Source organism: Ooceraea biroi, chromosome 6, assembly GCF_003672135.1.
Source record: "Ooceraea biroi isolate clonal line C1 chromosome 6, Obir_v5.4, whole genome shotgun sequence".
Lineage (NCBI taxonomy): Eukaryota > Metazoa > Arthropoda > Insecta > Hymenoptera > Formicidae > Ooceraea > Ooceraea biroi.
In genome coordinates this window covers 816,133-832,961 of record NC_039511.1, presented here as the reverse complement: position 1 = coordinate 832,961, position 16,829 = coordinate 816,133, and the positions used below count along the sequence as shown (strand labels likewise).

The 16,829-nt window shown below is 42.2% G+C and overlaps 2 protein-coding genes and 1 long non-coding RNA gene across 4 annotated transcripts in view; 1 reads left to right on the top strand and 2 right to left on the bottom strand.

Annotated features, from left to right (window-relative positions):
* Nucleotides 1–16,829, bottom strand: part of LOC105276481 — a 134,540-nt gene that overhangs the window by 25,868 nt on the left and 91,843 nt on the right. For both annotated transcript variants that reach the window (XM_011334125.3, XM_011334126.2), the window contains exon 3: nt 994–1,138. In XM_011334125.3, coding sequence (XP_011332427.1) covers nt 994–1,138 — 145 coding nt within the window. The remainder of the gene's footprint in view (nt 1–993; nt 1,139–16,829) is intronic.
* The window catches only part of LOC113562193, an 82,689-nt gene that overhangs the window by 45,376 nt on the left and 20,484 nt on the right, over nt 1–16,829 (top strand). The window lies entirely within an intron of this gene.
* Nucleotides 12,391–16,620, bottom strand: LOC105276480 (kielin/chordin-like protein). Its single transcript, XM_011334123.3, has 7 exons — nt 16,470–16,620; nt 15,801–16,053; nt 15,531–15,637; nt 15,344–15,463; nt 14,730–14,879; nt 14,590–14,652; nt 12,391–12,797 (listed from the first exon to the last, which is right to left on the bottom strand). The coding sequence occupies exons 1-7, from the start codon at nt 16,600–16,602 to the stop codon at nt 12,613–12,615; spliced, it is 1,011 nt and encodes a 336-aa protein (XP_011332425.2). The 5' UTR covers nt 16,603–16,620; the 3' UTR covers nt 12,391–12,612.

Sequence of the window (16,829 nt, the reverse complement as noted above, 5' to 3'; positions counted from 1 at the left end):
TTTTGTGCATATGCGAATACGTGTGTATGCCACACTGTCATTGTCTTCGTTAATCGTAAGATGACAATTCGCGAATTGAATTGATCTGCGGCGTTCGTTCACTAAATTTGTACCCGTTTTGACAACGCCCATGTCACTTAACACCGTCTACCTCAATTACAATTTTATCCAATATCTACCCGCAAACATTTTACTCTGTCGCGTTTTTACCTGCAAAATACGAGACACTGTCTTGGATACATGTTCCACCGATATCCGCGTGTGAAATGTGAAAATAACTCGTTAAACCAACCAATTACGCACGTTGTCTCACGTGTATTTTGCGAAACCGAGTCGTTGACAAAGCGTCACCGAAGGTTGTTTCATTTTATTTTATTTTATTCTTTTCCTCGCAAATAAATAATGGAATAAATATCCAGTTAATCGAATGTTTGCGAAACCGCATTTATGAGAGACGGTTCAAGTCTGAAAAGATCAGAGAAAGAAAACTGTCTTTCTTCTCTCTTATGAATTTCATATTTTGCCATTTCTCCTACAGCGAAATTTTCACTGTCAGCGATTAATATCATTAAGAAACTACTGTATTTGATGGGTTTTATTATGTCTTCACTTTGTATTTAGAGTTTTACAAGCGTTGGGGTTTATTCGTTGCATTGTTAACTAAGTTTGATAGAGCCAGCGACCAGCAAAGCTCTACGCAAAAATTAGGTGGCAGTCACCGATGGCAGCTAGCGATTAAATTTGAAAAACTATTATCTCCGTGACACACAACAATGTAACATGAAAGATTAACTTTGAAACTCAAGACTCAGTCCTTGATAATATCAATACCAGATCAAATTACTAATAAACAGTACTACTTTCTACGTTCCAAAGAGATCGTATTCGAAAATCGTGATTTCCTCATGTTCGTATGCTCGCGTCTGCACTTCTGCGTGTCGATTGGCCGCGCAAATAAGTTTGGAAACGGCTTGCATATCGACAAATACTCACTCGGATCCTTGACGGCTGTGATGACGAGGCGGAAGCCATTCGCGTTAGTGCCCCAGGCGTCGGTGATGTATTTCAACGTCACGAAGTTCGTGCGCGTGTAAATCGCGCCCACGGTCTGCTTCGTGTTCCTGCATGATAGGTCTGCCTGGAAACAAAAGAAAATTGCGTTCGTAGAGTACGTACCACTTGAGGGGGAGATTTTTTTGCGGACGCTTGTGCTAACGATGCAAATATCGCGAGCGCGATGTCGAGCAAGCGGACACGGGGCGGACGACATGTGCTTGATTTACGCGGGGAGTTTTATATTGCGATGGACTGAAAGTCCCAATCGATGCTGCTCGAGGAACGTCACGAGGCGGGAGAGAACAGGGTGATTTATATTCTCGCGCATCTGCGAGAGAAAAGTAAATTTAACGCGAGAATTTCGCGTATTACATTTTAATCCTTAATCCGACGCGTCTCTGTCTGGTACTCTCGCGCATCTCACCTCGTGTATCCCTTTTGCCAATCCTCTTACCTTTATATCGACTATTTTAATCGCTACGGAGATCACCTGACTGGGAAAAATAAATTCTTTCTAGATTCTTTTTCCGGTTCTCCAAGAGTACTCTTGGGAGAGAGGAACGAAGAATATAAGGTTCGTATTACTGGTAATATCGCCCCCACCGATGTTATTAAGGATAATAAAAATGTTCCCTTTTACATGTCATTAACTGCCCTCCTTCCCCTCCATGCTTTATGAAAGAGACAGCAATGGTAAAAGGACAGCAGTTTCGCCGTGATGAAAGTCAAGAATGACGGTTTATATAAAAAAATCCGGCTTAACGTCAAATAACGTTTCCCCGTGATGGTGAGTATCTTTAATAAAGCGGCTGCCCTACACGCGACATGCGAGCCCGTTCTTGAGCACTTCTGCCGGCGCATTTGTAAAGCAGCTTAAAGCGCGACTTGGCGCAAGACAAAAATCGCACAGCCGAGTGGATAATCTTGAAATACGAGCCGTAGATATCAATTCGAGCGGGCGAGCGGCGAGCAAGAAATTTATTCGTAGATTCGCGGCGCGGTATCTCCGCTCGTTTGCCTCGAGACACGAGCGACGTAACACTTGTTGCACCCTCGCGGCCAACGCGAAAGAAACTGGAAATAAACGGCCGCGACGAAGATAAAAAAGACACGCTCGATAGCGCGTATCGATCGTTTGAGCGCTAGCTTTTTTCCGGACGTTGCACCGGTGATGCTTTCACGTTATTCGCGCATAGCACACGAACGAAAACTCGCTCGGGTAATCGTCAACGATGGAATCGGGTTTTATCACTCGATATTTATCCACCGCGACGTGTTTAAATTACGTTTCGCGCGTGCGAAATTTCCACATAAATAACTTTCATTGAGAGTTTAACTTCGTTGCCGCGCAAGAGAGACGGAGTGAGTGTTACGGCGATAGCCCCATTTCCTTCTTCCTTTTTTCATTTCCAACCGCTTCGTTGTCGCGAAATATAATATTATTGAATCTATCGTAGACCCTTTAATAACTGTCTTCTTTCAGTCTCAATTAGCGCGGGCAAGCGGTCGAATTCACAGCGGATAATCCGCATTTAATTATCTCTTCGCGCTCCAACTCTCAACCTTCATCATTTCTCCTCTTTCATTTTGTGCTATTTGCCGCGACAAAGACAAGCAACGTGATTTCCACGTGTTTCCACATTTGTTTCAAAATCTAACAATTTTGCCAATACTTCTGCCTTTCCGATTTCTACGTAGATGCTTTGCATCGCGTCGAATTATCCTCAGCAGGAAGCTATTCGACACGCATTCAATACGATTGTTGCTAGCAAATGAAACCTCCCAACTCATTTCACTCACCACATTATTATTATCATTAGCTGCACACGTTGCAATCGTTCAAGCGGCCTGTTAATTCCCATCAATCAGCTCGCTTATTTTTAGAGTGGCGTAGCGTCAGTTTCGAATCTGAATGATATGCTAATGTACTCGTGCACTAATGCGTTATATCGATCCTGCAAGGGGATTTTCAATATCGGACTCGCAAAATAAACTACTCAATTATCCTGGACATTATTTCGGGCTGTGGCGCTCGGCGTGTATTATTACCACGTATCACGTTATTTGAGAAATTGCGTTAATGTCGGTGCAAATCCGATCCGCAACAACCCGCGTTACCCCAAACTCGATATTTATCGCGATATTACCCCGACCACGGTGCGATGCCCCGCGAATTTTATCCGCAGGAAACTTTTCGCGCGGCTAAATAATTGCAATTATAATGGTACGCCACGGTCGAACGTAATTGCCGGGATCTCGCCGCTGAATGGGGCTTAGCCTAATTTGCGATCGCATTATTATCGGCAATACAATCGGCGCACGGCCGATTCACTCTCGGGGACTGATCTATAGGGTCTATTTGCGCGCGGCAAATTGTGTACCCTGCCGGTATTAGGATTGCGTCGTCTGTACGCGAACGGCGGTTTAATAACGTGCTCGCCGATCGACCGCATGTCAACCGGACGAGCACTTGTCAATTCCGACAACAAGAGTCATCGATCATGCACGAAACGTACGGTTAAGTAATCTGCAGCTTCAAGCCCGATTGACCTGTGAATGTAAGCTGCCGGCGGAAAGGGGTTGCTCCCGCGATGACGGGAGCTGCACAGGGCGTTTGCAAAATTACCCTTTGTCATGCCGTTGACATGAAGCTTAGGGTAAATGAACTGGCACGATCGGGGCATATAGATTCGAGTGTCGACCGAATGGTCTGCAAATACCTTAACCGATAATTTCTGATATCCGCAATTTCCTGTATTTCCTGTATTCTCTCGTCTGAATAAAGTGTCGCGAGTGTCAAAGTTTGACGTTTTAGATGCTCTGTCAGATGACGTTCTCTTTCGATATATAAAAATGCAAGTTTCGATTTTACGTTTTTATCGGATTCATTCCTTGACGGCCAATATCTAAATTGCTATCATCTCTTAGAGGCGAAACATCTTTATGAGCGCAAAAGAGTGAAAAACCGTAGATCCAAAGAGGTCGCCTTTTGCGCGATTCTCCTTCCGCATAAAGGACATGAGATTGAAGTAAGACGGACACAGAGGAAGCGGAAGGAAAGACGAGTTCAGAGATCGCGCGAGATTAGATACATCTTCGAGAAGAACGTCGGCTGAATGGCAATGCCGTGACGCAAACGCGAATACCAGCCCCGCCCCATAAGAGGGCCACCTAATTTGCATTTACATGGCTTTCGTCGTATCTCGCGAGAATGGAACGGGGTCCCGAAGTCTCGAAGGTGCAATCTCTCTTTCACGAGGCGGGAAAGAAGGCCTCGAGAATGAGCTTACGACAATGCAGCCCCTAAGTTCGGTTCCGAAAGGCTCGGAAGGGATGCCGAGTGCCGGCCGAGAGGCTATTGTCGTGTGTGCAAACAACGAGAACCATCCTTGGAGGAAATGCAGTTCGGCCTGAAATCCCGATCAAGAAAACAGCCCCGAGCTGTGTGAAACCTCTTGCTGCCGCCATCGTACTAAAGACGCGGCCCGTATTAAGTAACGGCAAATATATCGCGAGAGCGCAAAGTCGATCTTGAATGAAGCTTGAAAACGAGACTTCCAGTGATACACGGTAAAGCTACAGTGGCTTTTCCATGAAATATGACAATGCGTATTAAAAGCGAGCTTTATTTCTGATATGTTACATCACAGAGATAAAGAGATGGAGTATATGAGCCGAAAATAAAGAATGTCTGTACTGTAAATTGTATTGTAGTTTCAGAACGTCAAACGTTTGCGGAATGCGGGTTTGGGTAATAAACATTACATCGATGGCTAGAAGTCGGGTTCATATTTCTGTATTATGTTTTCCATAAAATTTGTCTCAGTCAGGTATATCTTCCCGGCATAGAATTGCGCTCCTACCGTTATAAATTGCACATAGCGCGCATAACGCTTTTACATCTTGGATACGGCTGCCGAATACGGTCGCGTTTTACGACGTATGCAGAACTCGTGTAAAGCCATTTTCGATAGAAGCACCATCGTAATATTTATTTTATTCACTGTGAAGAAATATGTCACATTTTAGTATATTGTGATAATCCAGTTATTGTTTAGACATACCATGTGTCAAGCGATTAGTGGGATTTTTTTAACCGCTACAAAGAACAAATTATCAGATTATTCTATAAACGCTGCGGTCTTTACATGATGAAAGAATTGCCATTCTATGGTCTTTTAATTTGTTACATTTTTGCAAAGTATCGCCGATACTTGTAATCTTCTCCACATATATAATTTGATTCTATCAGGAAAAATGTTTACGTGCCTGCTTATTTCGCATTGACTTTTCGAAAGCTCGCCGGGGATGCTGGGAAGGACATTTTGTCGATCCTTCCAGGCGCACAACGAAAACAGTATTGCGATATTCCATCGTGGCTTTTAGGAGCACGAAGAAACGGTAAACAAGAAGATGAGCATTCATATTTCCTTTATAGTTTCCATGATGCAATGTCGAGTTTGCTCGAGAAAGCTCATGGATGTGAATGATCTTAAATCTCATTTAAATGCTCTTTATTCAGTGTAATATCCGCAATAAAAAATCCTTAAGAAATAATGTACAGAAGTAACATGCATAGAACCAATAATTGTTATTATTTGAGAATGTTCCTGGAATAGTGCGACTTATAGAAGCACGCTTTAAATTAAAATTATTCTTCACTTCAATTATTCACTTCAACGCGAGATATCGATGAAAACGTTTTTCTCTCGCACTCGGCCAACTTGATTGATAAACTTGACGACTGCCGCGACTTTTGGTTCACGATCTTTTACTCATGTAAGAGCTTTTGCGACAGCCATTATCGCCGCGAACAAATATGCTTTTCTTGGCCCGATTCCCTTCCCTGCTCTAGAAATTCTGCTCGAAGTTCGAAACCGATGAGATCCAGATGGTTGTTAGTTTCGCAAACTTGACTGACCAATTTCTGACGACTGGGAGAAGCGAGCCGGGAGACATTACGCGAGATGTTATGGTGGTGACGCTCTTATAATTAATGATCCCATAAACCGGCATTATCGTAACGACGTACCACGTTGATATCGATCTCTCTCTCTCTCTCTCTCTCTCTCTCTTCTCCTCTTGCGCCTGAGTCTAGAGAACCGTGAAACACTTCTCCTCGCTGAGTCATAATTAATAGATAGTAATCAAATATTATAGTCCATCGCGCGAGGGATCGCCTGGTTGCGCCAACGATAAATTATTGCAACGAGCGACGTAAACGCGTTATGATTTACAGTTGAACGGGCTTGCTTCATAGATAGCACGATTACGGGCAAAATTTCGAGCACAAACGCTCAACTGTTTAATATTCTTGGTACCTGACGCATCGATCATGTTTCTGTCCTGCTACCTTCGGTCGTTCTCTATCTACGCAGGATCCAGTGTAATTCCTTCGCGCGATCTACTCGTGCGACGGAGAATCTATCAAGCATTTTGCTTTTAATTCCTGCATCATCCATTTCAATGAGAATTGCGTTTCTACATTATGATAAATAGTGCACAATGTATAATATTTTCGTGGACAAGCACGGCTCATGAATAAAGCATGCGCTCAAAAATCCTTTATATGCAAATATTGCATCGCATATTATTCACTAATCGAATATTAATCCTCGCGTTCTATTATCAGTCAATTTCGCGCAAACAGAGTTGTCAAATACATTTCCGCGATGCGAAACATCCTGTTTCGCGGGAATGTTTGACATCATTTTAATCAACATTGATGCAACGCGAGAAATGAGTAAAAATTATAACCTGACGAAAAAGTGACTTATTTTTCAATTTAAATATTCAATCACGTAAAGATACAGAAATTACAGAAACTAATGACTCGACATTCGTGTGGCGGCGGGCTTCATCAAATGTTTCTTTATAAAAATCTCGGCAAATTCTGCACACAAGAAAAGTGTGCAGAAAAGTGCGAGCAAAATACGCAAGCGGAACGCGCTGCAAAACTTATTTTTACGTCGCTCTTCCGTCCATTCTTCCGCGGCCACTGCAAAACGTAAAAGTAATTTATCGGATGAAAGCACCAAAGTGCCAAGCGGGGAGCGGCAACCCGGTAACTTTTATTTCAACTTTTAATCCGTCAAAGCGTTCATCAGGCAGAATTTTGCGCGAAAAAAATTAATCTGATAAAATAACTCACGAGTGAACACAGTAGACGTGCACGCGCGCAACAGAGATAGGGTGATTTAATAGTGGAATGAAATACTGCCACTTAAAGGGCTGCCGGGCGAAAATAGATAGATGCGAGGAGACTGGACGCGTACAGGTAATGCGTTTATTATTCCGGAATGGTGTTTCGCAAAGTTTCCATTACAGCGCGACGTTGTGACGAGAAGTAGCGTAATGCGACTACGGTGTTTCTCGATCGTCGCGGGCGACGGCAATTTTCCAGCGCGCTAGTAAGGAGAGACGTTTTTCAGTGCGGTAATTAACCGTGGAAGGCTCGTAAATTCCGCGACGAAACAGCCGCTCGATAAAAATGTACGCGTAAGTAAGGTATAGGCGTGCCGTTAATACCGCGACGCGAATCGCCGTTCGTGAATTTATCAGCCTGACGCAGAACGCTGAAGCAAGAAAAATGTTTACAGTCACAATATTGCCGCAAACTTGACAAGTTCTTGGCTACATACTCACCGGGTTGCTCGAAAAAGTTCCGTTACACAGCGGCAAGCAAAACAGTTATTAAAGTTACGTTATAATCACTTTGCTAAACTCTCTCCGTCTGTTAACTTCGCAGATTTTATGAACGCCCCTGTCCATGCGCGCCGTAAATTTCGAAGCAAAAATTATCGTCTTGCTGTTTATAGACCCTGCTTCCCCGGATTTAATATCTCTGCGAGACAACTTGCGACACAACTGATTTATATACTATTATTATTTTATTTCGTCAGCGTGGCACATGTCTCAACAATTTGTATTTATTTCCATCTCTATAAAAATATTTATAATTAATTAAATGATCAGGTGCATTCGCGAATCGTATAATATAATATATATCTCACACGCAAAATAATGCACGATAAAAACCTCGCGCGTGATTTATTCAAGTTTTGCGTTTTGTCATGATAAGAGTATTTCAATTATAATCACGTAGAATCATGAACTCTCGGCATTTGGCCAACTGTAATTATTCGTGCTGTAATTCATTAACCGCGCGGTATGGGTTCTATCGCCATTAACAATCAAGCATAAATACGGCGGTTGCGACACGAGCAACAGCCTTTAGGATCTTGATCAAACGAATCGAGAATTACGGCGGAGTAAATTAATAACACGGCAACGCCAACATCGTGTCTCGCCGAGCCCGATTGGCCCAACAAGCTTAACGGATCCGCCATTCGTCTCGCAGGATCGATTGCAACCCCCTTGCACGAATCTGTTCCCCGAAGGGGAAGTTCCTTATCGGGCAGGCCGCCGGAATTGCGGCATACACAACGACAGGAAACCGGAAGCGGAATAGATGAACGCGCGAGTCGGTCGGTCGGTCGCGGCCGGCTCTTCTCGCAGGAACTCTCGCAGACCGTGCGCGCTGAAAAGCTCTCGGAAGGCGTTCTCTCTCGGTTTATCATAATTGCATCTCGCAGCATCCAAGCCCGCTCTCTCCTAACGAGCACGCAGCGCAGCGACGTCGGCAACGAAGTAGCTTGGGAAATTAGTATCCGGATTAGTTTATGCCGGAGACTGCTGCCCGCCGTTGCCGCATGAATTATGAATGTATCGGTCGGCCCGAAAAAAACTCCGCCACGTTTTTCCGCGTTTTTTCACATTTTCGATAACAGTCTGTGTTATCGCGCTGTTCAGATTTTCCAGGATTGTTCTCCTACACGCCAAGTGTACCGAAACAACTGTTCTCTCTAGAAAAATGCCAGCGAAGTACCTATCACTGCTGAAAAACGATACGCGCGATAAGAAGAAAAGCATTTTCTGACTCCTATAGATCCCAGCTGCGAGATTCTATTTCGTCTGACCAGTGCGTGCTCGCTCTCCCCGACAAATGCTTCTTCGCCGCGCTATGCCACTTTTTCATCACGCCAGGAAATTGTCTTCTTTCATCTTTAGCTCTAAAAATAAACTTGTGTCAGTCGCGGTGCAGAAAACAGAGTTCACCAGGAACTCTTTCTTTATGCGGGGATTAATTAAATTTCGGTGCAGCCAAGCTGATCTCGGACCATGTACTTTCGCAGCCGCGTTACTCGGGTCCTTCTCCCCTCGGTGACTCTTCCACGCGGTTAATTCCGTTTCGAGAAGTCTGCCAGGTCCGAGTGGGATGGATAAGCGCAAGCTCGGTCGTGCTAATACACTGAAAGTTCCGGTGTTCGAGCTTTTGCGCGACCTTTCGCGATGAATTATTCCGAGATGCGTTGGCCATAAAACGACTTCGTAAATTGAAACGGGAAAACGATTATCCAAACAGTGCGCGATTTGTTGTATCGCAAAGCAAGCCGGATATTCTTTCGATGGCGTACGAGTACTCGCGATTATCAGATTGTAAGTTGCCCAGAGGTTTCTCGATAACATACATGAAATACTAATACATTATGGCATTCTCTGTATAAGATACACGATACGATGCACGTACGTGCACAGCAATCGGTTGACTATAGCTAGCTACGTGGAACTGCATCCCATATAGAAATTTAGCACGACAATGGCGGGATTAATTCCAGCGGATCGTAGAACCTCATTGTTCGGATTTAGTCGAATCCGTCTCCGTTGGTACATTCCGAATTGTTCTGACAGTCGGATCCATCTATCAGCTAATCAGTTCGCTCAGCGTGTTTCTTGGAGTGCATTTTACATGCGGGTCGCGTCCATGCGGGTACCAAGATTGCCTTCATTCACAAATAGCACTAATTTACCATTATAGCAAATGGATTTGGAACATCTTTTATCTTTTGAACGTTGCAAACGGATTAGCAATCGTTACTGCAGCGATGAAAAGTTCAATGCAAACAACTCCCTTTCTCATTCTCTCTGTCTAACTTTCTCTGTTCCGTATAATTTTCAATATTAAATAACTTGATAATTACATCTCAAATCAAGATAGTTCCATTCGAAGATAAAGTTTGTTGCGAATTCATTAAAGAAGTCTACTGTTTATTTATTTATATTTTTAATGCTCGATCGATGTACAGCTTTTACTTTGTAATGTTACGCTAATGTTACTTCCGAACATAGTTTGTTAATGGAGAAATTAAATTTTGTTTAAGCGAGAATCGATAATAGATTACGCGATCAAGTATTGTCATTTGATTTTTCGGGAGACTTTAACTTGGCCGATATTAGCGAGATGATGGAAAGCTTGACTGTAACATAGGCGGTGCTTTATGGAGATCGACCCTCGAAGGGACGTGTGTCTTCCTGCTGCCCTCGCAGCGGTAAAATTTTTTACGTGCATCCACAATTCTTGCGTTCGGGACTTAAAGTCGAGGGGCAAAATTTACGCAGGTGGTAGATGGTTGCAAAAGTCGACGTCAGCCGCTATTTCCATATCCTCGCGTAACGTGAAGAATGTCACGAGCTCAAAAAATATGGAGATTCATACGCGTTGGGGGCCACGTACAGCTCTGAAGAATTTGTACAATGTGGCATGCAATCTCCGTGCAGGCAATAGGGAAAATTCAGCATCCCTTATGTAAACGAATGGAACTGCGGAATAGAATTCAGATAAATTATTCCTGTGAATAAAATGCTATTTAACACCATCTATTAGTACAAAAAAAATGCACGATGTCCATAATATCTAAAATTTATCTTTCTTCACTACAGAATTATTTCGTCAATAATATATCAATGATATGAGATTTTCAAAGGAAGAAAGGAGGAGAAAATGTTATCTATCATCAATTACCATTGAATAGACGGCACAACTTCCGGAAACGCGGTTCTTCCATAGCATCCTCCATATTTTACTAACGTCTTCAACACCGTTGTCGCCTACTTCCGGTAACACGGCTCGTGTCTTAAGCGGAACTTAATATAGCCGATTTATTGTCATCCTGAAAGGTCGTTTACAGCAAGTTCGCGGCGCGTGCTCAGTGTACGGTTCACATTCTGTCTCTCTCAACCGATGAGAGTCACGTCTGTGTCGAGTTGTGAACCGAAGATACTTCTTCTATTGTTTAGATCGTGGTTCGAATCAGGGATTTTCTGTCTGTCGGCATTGGTGTACAAGTTTCAAAGTTATTCTCTAAGTATCCTTGTAATCATCAATTGTGGAAGCTGTGCCAAATTATTTGCGGTTGACTCTTCAATTTCAATCATTCGAATATTGTACAAAATTAATCACGTAATGTTTAACGCAAAAGTATGCCTTCGTATTATTTGAACTCGAGTTTTTACACTTTATTTTACATTTTTTACACTTATTAGCCAGTCGCATTATTAATATTTATTAATATTTTCTTTCATAATACAATTGCAGTATATTCCACTTCACATTGTACAACGATGTCCTTCCTCAGTTCGCTTATCTGACTCTCTAACGCTGTCACGTTGCATTTCCTGTCTATAATTTAGAGACTGACAAGCCAAATCAGTAAATTACGAGGTTCGCACATAGGCCGCCATTTGGCCTCAACTGACTCGTGCAAAACCACTAAAAGCTGCGCTCGTTTGAGCGAACGTTAAAGCGCATTCGTTCCCTCGCGCTCGCGAGCCGCTAAACGGAGACTTTTCAACCACATTACGATAAATCGTGGGTTAACGCGAAAGCCGGCGCGCGAGTGCTTGCCAAGTGTCAACGGTAAAACCACTTAGAAGTTTAAATGAGGAACGAGTAAACGTTCGTTGGAGTGTAAACGATTCTGTTGCCGGGGCGAGCATTGCCAGCAAGCAGACGATGTCCAGAAGCCGGGAATTGGTTCGCCGAGCGCGCAAACTGATTATCGCCGCGCACCACGAACACGTGCGCGCACGAATATTCGTATTTGTGTTAATCGTAAAGTTATGATCACGAAAATCACGCGCCGGATAATTCTGCCGAGCGTAATGTTGCATTAACGCGAAGACAGCGCAATTTCACGCCATAACGATGTTTTTGATACGGTATTTGCTTGAGGATCAGTCAGATAACACGTATGTGTACAATTACGTCGACAAAATGCAAACTCCGACAGATGATAGATAAGCATATAGAGTAAATGATTTTCTGTCACACAATATCATCCACTGATGTTTTCATCGATGAACATTGAGTAACAAGATTGATAACCGCGACAAGGAGGAGTTGAAATGGAGGAGGTCAAAGATAAGATTTTTTTTTATGGAGAACACCAGGGAAAGTTGATGATGTAATGTTCACTTGTAAGATAAATAAGTGTCTTTTATCACAGGCATTTATTTAAACATCTTTATTATGTGTTAATAATTCAGCATTTAATTGTATTAATAATCAACGTTTTACAATTAATGAGAGCTTCATATGTAGTTATCGATTTAATTACGATTTTAGCTTAGAGGTTTACATATTTATCACTACACCATTAACTCGCAACACGACTCCGAGTCGGATAACAGGACATAATCGTATTATCACAGAAAGGACTAACGAAATTGAATAAATGGCGGATGCTGTGTGACATCACACTCGCTATCCGGCAAACGCTGACAGGTGGGCACAGGTGGTACCTCGCAAACGCACTTAACACACACGGAGCTGTAATCCGTACTTTGATTCAGCTCATCGCCACGATGCATGCTCTTGTTGCCAAAGTAACACATGTCTGCATCTGAAAGGAATAACTCCCGAATTACATAAGCGTCTTACTTGACATCGAGATCAGGTCTAAGATTATACAATATACGCCATTGCATGTACATTATTACTACACTTCATGGTAGTCATGTCATCATGTAGTAAAGCTCGTATACAAAATAGAGCAATGCAATGTAGAATAAAATTGTGTACTTTTCTTTAACAATATCTCTGACGCGCCATGTTTTTAATGAGGTATTTAAAAAAACGGCGCGTTAAGAAATACGTCTGTAGCATAATTTCCTATATTTTGTAGGCTCACAACAATATGACGATATTAATTATCATTTCATAGGATTATGAGGAAAATTGGTTTGCGCGTTGCTTCTCGTTCTATATACATATACAGGGTGTCCCATTTTAAATGCCGCAGGCAAAATCTCGAAAAATATGGGACATACGGAAAAATGTTTCGAACAACAGTTGCATGGTTTGAAGGGGGCCACATGATGAAAATATGTACTTGACCTTGAGTGACCTTTTCAAGGCCAGGTCAATGTGATGGATGTTTTCTTAAATGGGACCCCCCCTTTTTTTATTGTATATTCCTATAGCTCAGTTCAAGAGCTTTCCAAAATTACCTACTTTTGTTTTTTGCCCAAGCAGTTCCCAAGACATATCTTGGGACATATCTTCATAAAGCGTCAAAGTTGACATACCGCTGGCATTCGCATTACCCGATGTACACCGCGGGGAGGTTGCTCGGTCGGATTTGTACATCATAGTGGCCCTAAAAAGGGCCGATTTTGTGTATGGGGGTGTGGTAAGCAGTACTAGTGTACTAGTAACTCTAAATGGAATGCACAGTATTTACTAATAAGCAGAGCTCGGACTTCAGTGCCGCTATCCCCACTTCAGGCTCTCGAGCGCCGCGAGAGACGGTGCCTCAAACAATCAAAAAATGTCTCAATTTACGCAACGGTACCTCTCATCTGCTTAGGCCGCTCCACCGGCATAGTCGGCACTGTCTCTCGCGGCGCTCGAGCACCTGGAGTGGGGCACTGAAGTCCGAGCTCTGCTTATTAGTAAATACTGTGCATTCCATTTGGAGTTACTAGTACACTAGTACTGCTTACCACACCCCCATACACAAAATCGGCCCTTTTTAGGGCCACTATGATGTACAAATCCGACCGAGCAACCTCCCCGCGGTGTACATCGGGTAATGCGAATGCCAGCGGTATGTCAACTTTGACGCTTCATATCTTGGGAACTGCTTGGGCAAAAAAACAAAAGTAGGTAGTGTTTTGGAAAGCTCTCGAACTAAGCTACAAGAATATACAATAAAAAAGGGGGGGTCCCATTTAAGAAAACATCCATCACATTGACCTGGCCTTGAAAAGGTCACTCAAGGTCAAGTACATATTTTCATCATGTGGCCCCCTTCAAACCATGCAACTTTTGTTCGAAACATTTTTCCGTATGTCCCATATTTTTCGAGATTTTTGCCTGCGGCATTTAAAATGGGACATCCTGTATATTCGCGCGCAATATTTCTCGCAATTAACTCTCATTTTATGCCATTCAAAGCGCGGTCGTAATTAGCATCGCTTGAACGTTCAAATGCATATCAATGTGTCATTTATATTTTGAACTATATTCATTCCCATCCAATTTAAAGCTGTATCAATTCAATTGGCACATTAACTTGTATAAAATGAATAAAATAACTTAAAAAACAGAATAAAATTATTAAAATCAAAGTAAAGATGTCTTCTACATCTTCGAAGAAAGAGTACCAAATATATAGTAAACACAAAACATACCAGCGGAATTATCGGTGGATCTCGAATTGTCTTCGTTGTGGATGACGGTGTCATTTGCATTCTCTGAAAAATCCGATAAATTATTATTGCTCGGTGACAGTAATGTGATGTGTGTATAACAATGCAACTCGTAAACTTACGACATCTTGAAAACACGCTGCAATCGGTCTGCGGCGATTGACTGGAGTAATAAACCGGAGCGCATTTATTAACAATGCTGGTCGCATCACGGAAATCAGGACTGCAATACGAGCGATTAGGCCTCTTGCAGAAAGGCTCGACGTTTTTGCCTAAAACCGCAAAAATTTTCGTCATCAATGTAAAGAGATTTTTGTAGGTTTAAACTGAAAATACATTATAAAACCACGTTTTACGCAAGTTATTGCGATATGCGTGAAATTAATTTTACGTTAATTATTGTTAGGATAAATATACATATATTCCGCTTATATAAATATTTAATTATTGGTCGATAAATAAGGTAAATCATATCGATATCGAAGTCACCGTAATGCCAATTTTATCGAAAATTAACAGTATGCGTTTACATATCATCAAGATTTTATGTGTTGCACGTGCAAAATATAAATTCATTTCTGATAATGATACAGAAATCACTCATTACGTATTTGTGTTTGTTCAGACATATTTTATATTCTCATTGTGTGTCAAGATAGTTAACGAAATTAAAAATAACGCGCGCATGTAAAAGTAATTAACATTTTCCATCGCATATTCGTAAACAATCATATACCTTCATATCCCGGTTGACATACGCAATTCAGACCCGGCTCGTCTTCTACTGTAAAGTCCTCTCCGTCTTTATATATCTTTCCATTTACATTGCAAGTAGGTCTACTTTCGGGATTCTCAGCTAAAAAGATGGTCATTTAAAAAATATTCAACAAGCATACACAACTTTCGGTTGAGAATACACTTACAACAAACTTCCTCTCCCGGACAGCAATCTGACGGGGATTTTCTTCTGTAGCATCCAGGATTCACAGGCCCGAAGAAACAATCAACAATAGCACAAACGAAACTAGCGCTATCCAAAGAAATTGCATAATTTAAGTAAACGACATTTCTTGAAGATCTATATCTATACTGTAGAGCAATAAAACATTCTACGCAATTTCTACATTCTTTATGTTTCAGTTCTACAATTTTAGAGCTTTAATGAAAAAAATTTATGTTAAAATCGTACTTACGTCTTATCTTCCGTGCCATATCCTTCGCTACAGACGCAGCCAATATCGCACGGATTCGCATCCTCCTCCTTGAGAGACTCTCCGATCTCGTACACGTTATTGTTGACGTAACACTTTGTCTTGGATCTCTCCTTCAGATGATCACAGTTGTATTTTATCGCGCAACAGTCGCCCTCTTTTTCGTACACCGGCGTACACTTGAGAGCCTCGTAATAAGCCAATGGGCCCGGGCATTTCGTTTTATCGCATTGCTCTTTACGGAAACAAAAGAGTTCAGTAAGAAAAAATTAACATCCCTGATAAAAAGCGCCTGTTCGCGTGATAAACCGTTCCGCGTGCTTTAAATCGGCTTGTCGATTCGTATAATGAAAAGTTACGTGATCTGTAGGACAGATGGAATTATTCATGAAAAGCACTTTACATCTTTGTTCGAGGTTTTTGTCTTATTTATCTCATGTCAACGTGCCTCAATTTGATCTTAAGTCATCAATTGACAAATCTATTTCGAACTCGCGCACATTCATAAAAAAATAATTCTTTTATTTTTCTTTCACGATTTCTCTCAATGAAAACGGACAACACAGACGAATTAAACGTTAACACTCCCAATGATATAATCGATTGCACGATTCTCGCGAGTATCGTCTTCTCCGTCGTTTTGCGACTCACCTTGGTCAGCCGCGACCGTGACGACTACCAATGCCAGATAGGCCCATATCTGAATGAACGAACGAGAGCCACGACGTGCCATGATCGAGCACCGTGAAAACTTTGGCGACTTGCGTCCGCGCTGCGGACTCATTTATACTTCGAGCCGAGAGCAGCTCATCTGGAAGGGATCGACAATGGACTGGAGAGAGACAAATGGACGAGCGAATGACGGAGATGGAAAGGTGCGACGTGGAAGGAGGTGAAATAATACGTATCGTAACATGTGCGTATGTGTGAGAGAATGGTGAAACATACGCGAGAAACGGAATTGGGAAATGAAGAAGAAAGACAAGCGCACGCGTAAAGAAATAAGCATGA